This window comes from Camelus ferus, chromosome 14 (genome assembly GCF_009834535.1).
Source record: "Camelus ferus isolate YT-003-E chromosome 14, BCGSAC_Cfer_1.0, whole genome shotgun sequence".
NCBI lineage: Eukaryota > Metazoa > Chordata > Mammalia > Artiodactyla > Camelidae > Camelus > Camelus ferus.
In genome coordinates this window covers 34,451,381-34,466,668 of record NC_045709.1, presented here as the reverse complement: position 1 = coordinate 34,466,668, position 15,288 = coordinate 34,451,381, and the positions used below count along the sequence as shown (strand labels likewise).

The window sequence follows — 15,288 nt, the reverse complement described above, 5'->3', positions numbered from 1 at the left end:
GGGCCTTTCATTAAGATTTTTGGTGACTGAGGCTGTCAATGAGTAATTCAATGATGTGTTAATGTGGCTGCTGCTACTTTAACTTGTTTACAATCCTAGGTTACTAAAGGACATGGTTGCAGCTCCATCTGCTGCACAATGACTCTGAAAAAGGTCTTCTACAGTACGTGGGGGCAGCCATCTACAATAAAGAATTCTCCTGTCCAAAATGTCCATAGTGCAGGTTGAGAAACCCTACACTAGTGTAAGTCATCCGACCTTTATCACAGTCCCAAGACTCTTCTTGTATATCATTTCTGTTATCCATGCCTATATTTCCACTGTGTCTCTTCTCTGGATCATATTATGCATAACTAATTCTGTCAATTACTAGGGATCATTATCTGCCTTGCTTTGTCTGTTGAATCTGCTTTCAACATTGGGGTTAATAGACATAAGCTTGAAAGCGTGAGCCCCTAGAGGGTAGGGAATGTGTCATATAAAATGGATGAATCTAAAGTTAAACATAAAACGTATCTCAAGATTGTGAACAAACTTCACAAATAAAGCCTAAAGAAGGTAAGTCACTCACATTTTTGTCTTCTAGAAATAAGCGTGTTAATATTTTGGCCAACTGACACCTCTCCTTAAGGGCAGGGGCTGTTTCATCGATCTACAAATTTCAGATTTAGCACAGTGCCTGGCCCACAGTGCCTGGCCCTTACAAGTACTCAAAAAGTATCTTTCTTTTTAGTGTACGGTACACAGTTTTGTAGCCTATTCTTTTCGTTTAGCCTCGTAGTTGGTCCATTTCCCCATATGTATTCTTTAACGACGCAGTAACATTAACGTTTCCAAGCTCAAACTCACTTTAAAAACTGTGACTTTGTCTTACTAAGGAGTAAAAATTTTGCAAGGGAAAAAAATTTAAATGGCATGGGCCTAGATGGACTCCAGGGCAGAAGTTTGGGGAGCACAGTCGCTCCGCCACAGACTCACCGCGCCTGGGACACCTGGACACGGGCCACCGTGGATGGGAGGGGAGAGGGGCCAGGGACCACGACTCTCGGCGCTTTCTGTGGGGGCTTCAGGCGGGACCGACATGACGAAAGGGGGGAAAAAGCTCCCCGCGACAGGAAGGGTTTTGCAGCGCCGACTCCGCTCCCATCCACAGAACTACCGCTCCCACTCAGCCGGAACTCGAAACGGTTCGCATCATCAACAGTCCGCCGGGGAGCATGCTCCCGGGACTGCCCGGAAGACTGAGCATGCGTGGAATGCGCCGGGCGTCCCGTCCGGGCAGAGGTTAGAGGTCGCAAGGAATGTCCCCGCGCCCGCATGCCAGAGGAATCCGCTGCTTTCGCGGCCCTTCGGGGCGTGGGAGCGGTGCTGAGTACTGCGGTTCCCAGGAATTACACCCGCTCCTCGGACGCCATCCCACTGCTTTTCCAAGATACCCGAGGCCGTCGGAAAAACACGTAGAGGCGGACCCTTTCCGCTGCGGACGCACTTCCCTTCCCCGGCAGGAAGGGAGGTGGAGTGGTGAAGGTGGACGATCCACGCATGCGCCCTTCACCGGCGGCCCCTGGAGTGGAGTTGCCGGATTCGCCTCCCCGCCCGCAGTGCGCCTGCGCGGTCGCCGAGTCCCTCCACCTCCGTTTCCCCTCCCCCTGTCCCCCGCGGGGGCTCTGAGTCCGGCGGGACCATGTTCACCAGCACCGGCTCCAGTGGGCTTTGTGAGTATCGTCCGCCGCCATCCTGGTTGTCGCCTACATGCCACCCTGAGCACCTCCTTGAGGCTAGGGGCAGTGGGTACTCTCGGTGTTGCAGGAGGTTTGGGGGCTGATCTTTCATCCCCGTGCCAAAACCTTGGTAGTTCCTGCCTGTTGGGGTCAGCGGACACCACCCCTATCCCAGCCTGGAAGGGCGAGTAGGGACTGAGTCCCGCCGCCAGGCCCCTACATATGAACCCCAGGTGCGATGTTCAGGTGCTCCCGGTGCAGCTGCAGGTGGGCTGCGCAGTTAGAGTCGGGCTGGGTTGCCCTGGTGTTTTCCTGGCCCGGCCCCTTGCCCTCAGCGGCCGGTGTGCCGGGTAGAAAGAAGAGGCTGTCCGGGTAGAGGCGGTGCTGGAAGCCTGCCCCCTTCCCAGCCACCTTGCTCCATTCATTTAGGCTATAGAGGGACCAAACTGTCTCTCCCCCAGATGTAAACTCCAAAGTCTGCTTCTCTTAGTGTTACATAGATTTTCTTCCCTCAGTCTCCCTTTGGAGTTTTTAGACAAACAAAGACCGATTAAAGTACTTTAAAGTGAAAGGAAGTTTGAAAGTACTTTGGCACGAAAGCAGGGACATTGCTGCTGGATGTTGCTGTATTTTACTGAGTGTCAGCAGTGGTCAGCAGATAGAGGGAGAAGAAGTATACACAACCTTTTAAAGAACTTTCTTTTTCTCGCTGAAATGGCTTAATTGACTTTTGGTTTAATCGTATGTTAACTAAACAGCACTGAGATTAGGCACTGATAAGACAGCAATGAACTATTTGAACAGCTATGATTTTTGCAATCACTTGTCACCGTTAGTACTTCATGTCGTATACGTGTGAAGTTAATCCTGCTGAGCACAGAGGCAGCTGACATTTCCAAATATTAGCTATTGTGAATGTGAGGAATCTTTTTCTGAGAATACATGTCTTAGTCTGAGAGTGAGTTAGAATAAAGGCCACAGGCATAATTTTAAATCTTCCTCAGATTCTGAAGTGGGTTTAATGTTTCTGATTTGCCTTGTTTCACAACTGATTTGATTCATGGCATCTTTCAAGCATTGGCCTCAAGGATACGTTACAACTACTAGGTAATTAATCTTCCCCAAACTACCCTTTGGATAAAGAACATTATGAGTGTTAAAACTGATAGTCGAGAAAGTGGTATGATTTTCCTGGGATCACACTGTGAACCGTTCACTGGTAGATATGAAACTAATGGTAGAATTCTTCAATTTTATTTGTCTTATTTCATCATTTTGAACTATCCTTCTTTGGTGACCAAAATCCACTTAAAAATTTAAAAGGCAAGAAAAATCTGTTATTGGTTATTATGCTGTATTAGACATTATGTTGGCAAAGTTTATTCAAATTTGACACTAGGTGACTCTGGGGAAGGTAGTACTTGATTACCTATGGCACACGGTTGATGAGTATTGAATTCTAGGAACCAAATGGCTGCCCAGGGAGACACTTAGGCCGAAGACGACTCCTCAGCTGTCTTGTTCTATCTCTAAAATAAATGTATCCGCAGCTTAAGAATTGATGGAATGGCCATTCCTCAGAAGGCCATGTCTTACATGCTCATTTAACAAACATTTTGAGCATCTCTTGTGGGCTGGCAACGTGACCTTGGACGAATCTTAGTCTGAGTGTTTGCAGTGTTTACAGTGGTGTTTAGGCACCGTTTTTCCAGGACCAGTCTTTTGGCAAGTCTGGGTGGGGAAATCTTCTTTGCTTTGAAATTTTTCGTTGCTAGGTGATTTCCTTTAGTTAAGTCATGTGGCCCTTTGGTAAGTCAGAGTTCTGATCTTGAGGACAAATATTCTGCCCAGCGCTGCCCCCAGGGGTGGTGAATAACATTCTCTTTTCAAGGGGAAAAATCTTGGGCATTTCCTACCGCCTGCATATTTCCCACTTCTGTGACTAGTGGTCCCATATATGTAACTAGTGGGTGATGGTGTTTTTGTGTTACATGTGCTTTCCTCTCTCTCATTCATTCATTTATTCATTCAACAAGTGTCCATTGAATACCCACATAAGCCACACACTGTGAACAGAGGATAAAGTGGTAGAATAAAAGAGACCAATATCCAGTAAGTCAACAAATCATGTGGTTTCACATAGTGATAAGTGTTGTGAAGAAAGTCAGAAGGTGGTGGCGTAGACTGAGGTTGTGGAGGACCGCTATCTAGCAGGTGTGATTGGGGTGGATACCTGGGAAGGGGACATTGAGCTGAGACCCAACTAGTGTGAAGGAGCCAGCATGGCAGAGTTAGTGGAAAAGTGTGCATCTTGCAGAAGGGGACAGCCAGCACAAAGACCCGCACACAGGCACCGCCAGGCGTTGTCCAGGTACTAAAGAAAGCTGGTGCTGCCAGGGCAGTAAGTCAAGGGAAGGGCACGTGTGACCATGTCTTTGGCACTGTATTGCTGTCCACCCTGTCAGGTAATTATGACTGGGTAAAAGTGCGTAGGAGTCATGTTCATGCCTTATTTTAGATTCTTGCTTAGAGACCAATGCTAGCACTCAACGACAGACGTGTTGAGTAATAGATGGATCACTTCTTACACTTATTGGTAAGTGTTCCCACGACTTACTCACTTTACAGTGAATTCACTGTGTAACAATGAACTCTACCAACATAAATTGTGAGGCTAATGTATTCCAGGTATAGTTCCCACCCTCAAGGAGTTCAGTGTCTAGTGGGACAATGTTTTAAAAAGCAGTGAAACAACTTCTGTACTTGGTGCTGCAGGTTTATTGCTGGGAGTGGGCTGCTGGGGGAGAGGCACCGTTGAGACTTCCAGTAGAGGTGGTATTTCAGCTGATTTTTGAGGGACTCGTGAGGGTTTGGCAGGCATGCAGGTGGGGAGAGGGCCTCTGTGAAGGACAGAGCCTGGGCAGGGCCTGGCAAAGAGGCAGGAGGTAATGAATTTGGGGATTATTAATTACACTGAAGAGAGCAGTTCCTGCCCAGAGGTGTGCGGTGACATCGTGCAGAGGGCGGGTGAGTCCAGAGCTGGCGGTGGAACCTGGAGAGGGAGAAGAGGAGGCATGGCCACAGCTGCCCCTCCAGGAGCACAGACAGGACTAGGTGGTAGAGCAGAGGCCAGGAAGCAGAAGGAGGTGACAGTCTAGAACTCTGGTTGGGAAGGCTTCACGTTGCCATGGGAAGCAAGACAGTAGATGATTGTTGGGGGTCCGAGCATTATTTTCCACATAGTGTCTGTATCTTGGCCACATAAAAGCAGCCATGGAGCTCTCTGAATGTCCAGATTCCTGAGTCCCATCCCCAGAGAGTCCGACTCAGTAGGGCTAACCTGGGCATCAGAAATCTGAATGTTTAAAACTTCGGTGAGGGGGGATTCTAATGGACAAATAGGTTTAGATCAAGGTGAGAGGATGGCCATTGGGAGATGCCGACAACCCCAGTGAAGGGAGTAGCGGTGAGAATGGACAGGATAGAGAAGGAGGATTCTGAGGATGTGTAGGCAGGTATCTTGTGTCAGTAGAGCTTATTGGATTGTGGCGGAGAAAGAGGAGTCGAAGGTGAGCCTGGTAGACAGGTGCTGTTCACTGAGGTAGAGAGCGGAGAGAGGGAGGAGCTTATCTGGGGGGAAGATGTTTAATGTCGAAGGGTCTGTGAAGTCCGCTGGGAGACACCCAGGGGACGTCTGGAGAGAGGGAGCTGGACTGGACATGGATGGTTAGGTGGGAGTTATGCCGTGGATATGAATGAGGACACTGGAAGCAGTGAAGAGAGTTAGAAGGCTGAGGACTGGACTTCAAGCAATTCCAATCCAATATTTAAGGCATGGTGGAGAAAGAGGAGGTGGCGAAGTAGGCAGAGGGGTGTTTCTTTAGGAGAAAACTGTCTTTACTCAACCTAATTTGATTTGCCCTCTTTCATTGTAAACAAACTCCTGCAGCTTTTTCACTCTCACCACAGTGACTCTGCTCTCCAGACTCCGTTCCTCTTGTTTCCAGTTTATAGCCCAGTTCTGGCATCTTCCACATCCAGTCTGGAAACCGTGGTTAATTACCCACGTTCTCATCAAGACTCTCAGTGAGTGACCTGGAACCCCTGTCCTGCTCTCCTCACCCAGCAAACCCCAACCTCGTATTAATGAGTGGTGTCTGATCCAGGCTGGGTCCTTGGCACGATTGCTCAGTTGCACTTCTTGGATTTGATTATCTCCCTGTGTGCTTCCCCTTTAATTGTCAAGACGATTCCCAGTCTCTGCCTATCCACTCTTTTTTTTTTTAATTAAAAATTATTAAAAAGTTTTTTGGGAGGGAGGTAATTAGGTTTACTTATTTATTTTTTGGAGGAGGTACTGGGGATTGAACCCAGGACCTCATGCATGCTAAGCATGCATTCTACCACTTGAACTATACCCTTCCCTCGCCCATCCACTCTTAACCTGTCCAAATCCAAGGTCCATCACCTGGACACGTCTCCTCCCTAACTTGTCTAACAGTTGTTAGTGTCCACTTCCTAATGTAGGCTATGTTTGAGCTGATTTCTGAGGAATGAGTAAGAGTTTGTCAGGCATACAAAATGTGTTCCTTTTTTCCATCCTAAAAAAATGAGGCACCCTTTTCCTACTGAGGCCCGCCCCCCGCCTATTCGTAACTCATTCTTTGCTGCCTTTTCTAGTGACATCCCTCGTTCTCTCATCTGAGAGACTGAGCTTGGCATGTGGTTAAAGGTGATGCTTTCTCCTGTGGGCTCTTCAGAGACCCCCAGAGTACTTCAGATCCCTTATCTGTGGAAAGGAGATAATATTATTCCCTATTTTGTTGGGTGGTTTGTGAAGATTAAGAGATTGACTGTGTGTAAAGCTCCTAGAGTTTTGCCCTAGTGAGTACTCGGTTAGGGTTAGTATTTTCTCCTGGATCCTTCTTTGGAGTCTGTTCTTAAAAATACAGAAGCATAACCACTCCATCTATTAATCATATCCTGTACCTGCCCAACTGCTGACTACTCTGTTTCTTCTTTCCAACCAAGCTTCTTGAAAGATGTCTTCACTTTTTTCCCTTTCTCACTGCCCTCCGCTCTTCAGGCCTCTGTAGTTAACCAGCTGCTGTTTGATGGTCATCCACTGTGGCATGACTCTGTTCTTGGCTCACTGCAGCCTGCTTCCACCCCCGCACCACTGAAGACAAGGTGACAAGGACTTCCTTGTCCACAGAGCTGATGGGTGCCTCTCAATCCTTACCTTAGTGGAACGCTCTCTTGCACTGGCCTTGATGAATTTTTCTGATTCTTTTTTTTTTTTAGTTGAAAGATAGTTGATTTACAATATGATATTAGTTTCAGGTGTACAGCAGTGATTCAATATTTTTATGGTTATACTCCATTTAAAGTTATAATAAAATATTGGCTATATTCTTTGTGCTGTACATTACCTCCTTGTATCTTATTTATTTTATACCTAGTAGTTTGTACTTTCCTAAAACTCCTTATTCTTTGACTTTTTCTTCATACCTCCTGACCACATCTTCTTGGTTTCTTTCATATCCTCGGGGTCTACTGGATTTGGCATTAAGTTGTTGATACTTTACGAACAGCAGTTTCACTGGGTCAGTAAGGCCCAGACCTAATTTTGCTGAGATAAGGAGTCAACCAGAGGGAGAGGGAAGTAGTGAGAGGAGACTGTAGGGATGGACAGCTGGGTGAACCTCAGGGCAACACAGCTGGAGTCAGCCCTTTGAAGGCGCAGAGGCTTGTCAGAACCCAGGGTATCATGCCAAGATTCACACAGCCCTGACGTGGGAACCAGTGCAAATTTATCTGAGTGAGAAATAAAGTTTTCAGCTGAGCTGGAACTTTCCCTTGAGTAAAACTCTTTTTGATCCAAAACTGGAGTTAGGAAGCCTGGAGTCAGATACAGTTAGGGAAGGTTGATGGATCCACCAAGGTCCAGTGGTTCCAGGCTGTGGTAAGGACCTTCATCCCACTCTAGAGATGGGCGAGCCGTAAGGACTGTGGGTCATTCAGGGTTAGGGTTAGGAATCCGTCCCTCCTAAATAACTATCACTGATAGCGCTTCTTCTTTTAGGCTTTTTCTATGCAAGTGCTTTTCTGTGCATTCTTTCTCTCCGACACACACATGCAGACGCATGTGTATGTGGATTTACACAGACATGGCATTCAAATAGACGTTTCGTTGTGTTCCCCTAATATTATCTTAGATATAGAATCATGACTTTGAAGGATTGTAACATGTATTAAAATGTTTTTCTCCTGTATTTTCCCATTTAAACAGTGTTGTGGTGAATATCGTTAAAGTTATTGATCACATCTTTGACTTCATCCTAAAGAAATTATCACAAATGTGGAATCATAGTGTCAAAGACTGGAACATTTTAAAGCTTTTGATCTGTATTACCAAATCCTTCCAGAAAGGGTGTATCACTTTACACTTGTCAGCAGTGTAGCTCATCAAACTACTGTAACACTAGAGCATGATAATTTAAAGTCATTTTTGCCAATTGAGAAATTGAAAAATGGCATTTCATTGTTGTCCTAATCTGCATTTCTTTGAATGCCTGGGAAAGTGAACTTCTTTTCCTTTTTCACATTTATTGGCCATTTTAATATATATATATTTAAACTGATTTGACTGTTTCTGTCCTTTGCCTTTTTTTTTTCCCCTATTGGAGTGTTAGTGTTTAATTTTACAGATTTATTTGTAAAAGCCCTTTAAGGGTATTAGCTTTTGTCTTGGTATATGTTGCAAATATTTTAACCACTTGTCAGTTGCTTTTTAATTTTATTCATGAAGTTTTTTATATAAAGTTTTCATTCATAAATAAGTCATTAAAATAGATTTAACTCATAAATTTTATTTATGAGCCAAATTCACTCTTTTCTTTTTCAAGTTCTGGGCCTCCTGAGATCTCTCAGATATTCATTTAACATTTTTTGTATCTTACTTATTTTTTCTATTTGTGAAGACAATCTCTACTGCTGTTAAAAATTCAGACTATGCAGAAGAGGAGGAGGTGAAATGTGAAATTCTTCTCAATCCCAGCAACAGTTTGGAAGTTATTCTTGTTGGTTGTTTTCCCCTGTGAATCCAGTGTATGTGTGTGTGTAGTTAATATAAGAGGAATATAAGCATATAGTGAAAAAAAAAAAAAGGAAATAATATGAATTCTCTTCACTAGGAATAGCCACTTTTAAGTTCTTTTTTCTTTGTTCTACTTTTGCAGCTTTTAAATTATGTGTTTACTGATTTGTTAACTACTGGGTCTGTTTATAGGTTCTTCATAGTGAAAGGTGAGAAATTTGCATACCTCCAGCCTCTCCATCTTTTAGTTTTGGTTTGTTACCACTTGTAGTGGTTACCTTTATAATATTAAACAATGGATAAAACCCCGTATTTTTTTGATTTATCAGTTTTTGGCACAGTCAGTAGACCACACTATGAAAATGAGTAAAATTAGCCCAAGAACATATGTGCCACCTCTGTGCTCTTATTTCTTGATTTGTGTTCTGCATATGCCCTGTGTGTTTACAGCCTGATCTGTGATGATAGTTAAACCGTCCATGCTTTGTCTATAGGTTGATTTTATATAGAAATCATAACCGCAGCTGTATTTACATTAATATGATTGTGTATTTATTGTTGAACCGAGGTGTGCGATTAGAGTCATAGAAGAAAATATAGCCCTGGGTCAGAAAACCTGCTGCTTCAAGTAGTCTCTTAATTTCTTTTGATGTCTCTTCACTACTTGAAGTTCCCACTCAGTTACTGCTGTTCCTTGAACCTTGCATCATTGTCTTCTTGGAGCCTTCTGTTTTCTCCCCCGGCACCCCTCCTGCAGCCAGGGTTTTCCTGTAGTGGACATGGGGTGAGCTTTCCAGATGCTCACCTGGCCATTCCTGTACATAGCGAAGGCTGGATTTGTAAGTAGCTGGGGTGGGTTTTCTTTTTATTTGTGGTTAGGGCTTTGTCCCCAAGAGGCCCACACCTCAAATGGCAGGGCTGACTGTAGGCTCCATCCAAGTTTGTAGAGCTGGTGAATAGGCTGATTTCTGTATAGGGTGCAGATGTGTAGGGCAGCAGGTGGGCAGAGAACAGTGAAAATCCCCTACTGTGGGCCACGTTAGGTGGGCCTGCCTCCTTGTGTAAATCTCACTCTGAGTAAAGCTGCCCTTCCTCTTAACATCCCCTCCCACTGCTCCCGGTACCCAGGCGGGCATCTCCTGTGACAGTCTGAAGATGCCCCCGCTCTTTTCTACTCTTCCTCAGCCCTCAGACCCTCACAGCGTCCTCTACGTAGATTGCCACTTTCTTCAGAGAGAGTTTCTTGGTTTGTATTTTGAGGGCAAAGCCTTTTTTTCAGCTGGGATTGTCGATGAATGGCTGTGTGTGAGAAAATGTGAAAGTGTATCTGGGGGTGGGGTTTTGTGCAGGGGCCTGACCCAGCTGTCCCGGCGCGCACCTGCACGTGTGACATTTACACTAGGGATGATTTAAACAGGATGTGGGCCCAACATGAAGGGCCACTGAAAGAAACGTATGGTAATAATTCTCTTTTCATTTCTTTTTTCTCCTGATTGTAACAGAGAAGTCTCAGTTAGGTGCTAGTCTGAAATACTTCTTTTATAGCAGCTAGTTTCCTACTGTAATGTAGATAACAGGAGGCAGGCCTGATCTTCCTGTCAGCAACAATATTACCTAGAATTTAATAATAAAGGGTGTTTATTTTTATAGTTACCACCTACTGATGATGAAGTGACACTGGTTTTGCTGTAAAGTTTCCTTTAAAATGTTTATTTGACTAAATCATAGTAAGGTGTTTTAAAGGAAAATATTAAATATTAAAATAGGTAATCCTGGGAAATAGCAAAAATTGTGGTTCCATAATGGGAGTGACTGAAGTTTGAGAAAACCTCTAAATTATTCTGATGGGTGACTCTATTTGCTTACGCTCTTTCCCAGGTCATGGTATTTATTGATTAGTTCCCTGGACTCATTTGGAAGGAGGCAGTTCTCTAGTGTTTCAAGGGTTGTTTTATTTCAGTATGACTTCAGGAGGAAGAAAAAGTGGATAGATGTAGGAGTGTCATCGTAAACTGGAATTTTGTCTAGCTGTCTTTTTGCTTTCATTCCTTTTGTTTGATTTTTGAATCCACTTAGAATTAATTTTCATCTTTATAGGGTTTAAGCGGGACTTTTCGTCCCCACCAGCCAGCCAGTCTCAGCACCAGTGGTTACAGATGTTCAGTAGCATCTCTGCTTACATACAGATTAAGTGCTGAAAGGCCACGTACAAGTCCAACCCTGAAGGGATTTAAACTTGGTTCTCTTAATAAGCTTTCTCACCAGGCAGAAGTGGAATAGTTTCCTTGGATCACTAAAGCTTTAAAATCAGACTTGGGTTTTTCCATCTTGCAGACATACATTCTGTTTGCGTCTTTCCCTCCAGTAGACTAATTTAGTCTGCTTGAAACCTCTGCTGAGCAGATAACTCCCTCTCCTGTTTATCTTCTCAGACGTTCTGGTGTTTGTCTTTATAGGTATGGTGTCCTTACTTGTCAGTTTACTTTGGTTGATTTAAAGGTTCGTCACGTCTTGGATCACAGAACCAGCTCTGGTTTGTCCTGAAGCTGTTGCCGTTAGGACAGCACCTTCGCCATCCTTGTCCTTTACCGCTCTTGGCCTTCTCTTAAATTAGCTTTGCTCTGATAGGCAGGCATTCACCTCAGTGAAGATTCTCCAGGCCAGACTTTGAAAACTGACAGGCCACACGCATGTGTTTTGTTTGATATGTGTGTTGGCAGTGAGGGTAGGGGGGAAGAGAGTCACCTTCCAACATTTTAAAATTGGAGTCTTTCCAAGAGAAATCCAGATTCCTCTTAGCTCTTGAGATGAGATCTGCCAACACCAAGGGCTGAATTGTTAAGTGACAAAACCCCACTGATCCTACACTTTTGACCATCTACCTCCTGTGTTTCACCGATACCTGCCTGGCCTCCTCAGGTGCTTAAATGTACAACAGATTTTCTTGCCAATAAACACACATTTTCTCTTTAAAATTTTTTTTCTTTTCTCTTACAGTTTATTGCATGGGTCTAGAACTAACCCAAGCTTCCCAATTTCACTTTTTCAGAGTTGTTCCTACTGTTGAATAATTTCTTACTATTTATGTATAACATTTATAGTTTTTTCTTTTGGCTTTTAACATTGTTATTTCATGATACTTGTGTTCCTTGCTAATTAGCACTTTTAATAATGACTACTTTTTAAAAAAAACATTTAATGAATGGCTTCATGTTTGTATAAAATCTCCGTAAGAAGGATAAACCCAAGTAGTGTCGGTGAAGGGGCAGGATCAAGAGAAAAGGGTAGGAGCCTAAGTCCATGGTTGATGACGTTCAGGTCTGACACACTTTTCTCTGGCAGGTGAGCCTTTGTGTTCTAGAACTTCCTTTATCAATTTTATTGCTCTTTCTTTTTTGTTTACCCTAATTCTCACTGTCTGAATATTTTAGATGGAAAATACCTTCTATGTCTAGATCTTGTATCTTGTATCTAGAGGGCAGATCTTCCTGCTTCTTGCCTTTTTTGGGCATTCTTTTCTGGAAACTTCCTAGCTTTTCCTCCCGTTTGTATTTCTGATAAGTTTTACGAGTACTGGTCCAGTAACAGGCGTTCACTGGCCACCCTCTAGAACCAGGCAGGCCCCCTGCCCAGCTGTCGGGGGAGGAGCGGTCAGTGACAGGCGCCCGAGACCATCGGACTCTCCCCAGGTGTTAGGAACTGCGGCAGGTTCAGGGATGGCTTACAGCATTTTAATTCTAACCATCGTAGGTAATTGACTGTAAGGAAGATAAACTTGAGACCTTTTGATTCCCAGGCAGTTTACGGAAAGACTTTATTGAGATGGTCACCAGAAGGCACTGGCTGTCCATCACATGGACACTGACGATAATTTTCATCAAGTTTCCTTCCAGGAAGTAGCTCATAGGCCCGGGGAGGAAAGCGGGGTGCACGAACGTGTACCTTGCAGTGCACACGTTACTGCATTTTTGTGGGCTTCCACACGTTAGTTTAGCCCCTTTCTGATGAAAAACTTTAAGGGCGGTACTTCATGAGCTGCCAGGTCATTCTTGTGGGAGCCCTGAGAAGTAGAGGAAATAGGCAGGTAGTCAGAAATAGGGAGACCAATACGGCAGGATATGGCGGCCCCCCTCCTGGGGTGTGAACCACTGGGGTTTCTGACGAGTGTGCTTTAACACGGCTGGCTTGTGGGGACCCACAGGGTTGTTGGGTTGCTGCCTTTTTCTTCCCCTCACCCCCACCCCCTGAATCTAGCCTCGGCTGCGATGCTTCCGTAACAGCCTGCATGGCTAAGCTTTGCAAGACCTGTGGTTAGTGTCTTCAGTACATAAAAGATGCATATTTTTAATCAGGTGAAATTCACATAACATAAAATTCACCATTTTAACCATTTTAAAGTGCATAGCTATTGACTTCCAGCACGTTTACATTGTTGTGCAATCATCACCAACCACTGTCTAATTCCAGACCATTTTTATCACTCCAAACTGAAACACAGTACCTGTTAAGCAGTCACTCGCTACTCCCTCCCACTCCCCACCCCTGATGGCCACTAACCTGCTTTCTGTCCCTGTGGATATTTAAATTCTGGACATTTCATGTAAATGGAATCCTACAATATGTGACTTTTTGTGCCTGGCTTTTTTCACTTAGCATAATGTTCTCAAGATTCTTCTGTTTTGTAGCCTGTGTCAGTAACGTGTGTCCTTTCATGACTGAGTAATATTCTGTTGTATAGATATACCACAGTTTGTTTATCTGTTCATCTGTCCATGGACTTTTGGGTTGTTCCCACGTTTCGGCTATTCTGACAATGCTGCGATGAATGTTCAGGTTTTTGTTTGAACATCTGTTTTCAGTTCTCTTGGATATATAACTAGGAGTTGAATTGCTGGGTCATATGGTAATTCTGTTTAACTTTTTGAGGAACCAAAAATATACAAGTGAAATACTAAAAATAGTAATAGTGAAAATCCCTTTGGACCAAGGACCATGATATAAAGATATCAGATTTCCTTTTATATATTAGGAAAACCTTTTTTCTTTGGAGTCAGGCAGAATGAGTTCAAATCTCAGCCCCTCTACTAACTAGCTGTGACTTTGGGCAAGTTACTTAACCTTTCCTAGCCTATTTTTCACCTGGAGTATGCAGATAACTAATTATTGCCTCAGATTTACTGTAAGCATTCACTGAGATGGTATTACACAGAAAGTTCTTTTTTTAGTGCAGTGCCTGGCATAAAGTAATCCACGTACACTGTAATAATTATTTTAGGATAATACACAGTCACCAAAGCCTGATTGCTATTCATCGCTGCAGAGAGGTGGCTGTGTACTTTGGTCATTCCAAAGAGGTGAATGACCCAGCAGGAAACATCTTAACCTTTGGTGTTTTATGTTGTCTTTACCATAGATGTTTGCATTTTTACTTTTAGATTCATGCATTGTCTGTTCTCAAAATTTGTTAACATCCCTATTTTCAAAAGTGGAGGGATCCATTGCAGAGAATTGACTTTTTTTTAACCTTCCATTTGATACTACTTGGGTTCCTGATGTTTGAACTACTTCCTGGCTCTAGTCACAGAGAGGCCAGCAGATTGCTAGTGACCTACCTTACCTCAGTGGATGAAGATTTAATCAAACGTTTTACTGAATTAGTCACTAGTTAAACCAAATTATTTTTTCTAATTCTTAAAATATTTTTATAAAAATTTAAAACCTCCCATGAACAGATCATTCAGATAGGTGCTTAAAACACCCCATGTGTTTATGAACTTTTTTTTAGAAGTATTCTATAGTAATGCTACGAGAAATATTTTGCTCTTACTGTTTAGGAACATCTTTTCAAAGCATGAAATATTTTTCTACAACCTAGTTCTTAAAACTGAGTATTATTCCATTTTATGGGTAAAACATAATTTACTCATTTTCCTATTGGACATTTGTGTTGTTTCTGGTTTCTTCACTATTGGAGACAATGCTGTGATGAGTGTCTTTGTAGCATAATGTTTGTGTATATCCATGATAATTACTTTGGGCTAAATTCCTAGATGTAGATTTTTTTTTTGTATCAGAAGGTTTATATTTATTTTTAAAACTTTTGATCGGCTTAGCATTTAATAGGTACCCACCACTCAGTGTTGCTCCCTCCCTAACTGTCATCTTTTTGTGTCTCCATTCACAGTTGCATTAATTTTTGTTAAGCAGGGGACCACTTTGATTGCTGTTATTGCTGTTTGTGACTGTACATGTCTTTCACTTAAAACCCACCAGGCAGGTGAAAATCCCTTTGGACCATGGAGCTCTGTGGCATGCAGCATAGGAAGCTGTTTTATTTGTAGTCAGATTATCAGGGTTTGTACCTGATTTTACCACTCCCTGGCCATTAGATCAGATACCTCTTCTTGCACAACATTTCTTTGTGCTCAGCCTCACCTCTTACTCCATTCATTTCTACTCTCTTGTCCT

The 15,288-nt window shown here is 43.4% G+C and overlaps 1 protein-coding gene and 1 long non-coding RNA gene across 3 annotated transcripts in view; one reads left to right on the top strand and one right to left on the bottom strand.

Annotated features, from left to right (window-relative positions):
• Positions 1 to 1,271: 1,271 nt before the first annotated feature.
• Positions 1,272 to 15,288, top strand: part of UBAC2 (UBA domain containing 2) — a 147,738-nt gene continuing 133,721 nt past the window's right edge. The window contains exon 1 of one of the 2 annotated variants that reach the window (XM_014568171.2): positions 1,272 to 1,715. In XM_014568171.2, the coding sequence (XP_014423657.1) occupies positions 1,685 to 1,715 (31 nt within the window). In that variant the 5' untranslated portion in view covers positions 1,272 to 1,684. The remainder of the gene's footprint in view (positions 1,716 to 15,288) is intronic. The other variant, XM_014568170.2, reaches the window with a different exon arrangement.
• Positions 1,483 to 13,350, bottom strand: LOC116668650. The gene is made up of 3 exons (XR_004325883.1): positions 13,275 to 13,350; positions 4,332 to 4,333; positions 1,483 to 1,493 (listed from the first exon to the last, which is right to left on the bottom strand). It is a non-coding gene; the product is annotated as an uncharacterized LOC116668650 (long non-coding RNA).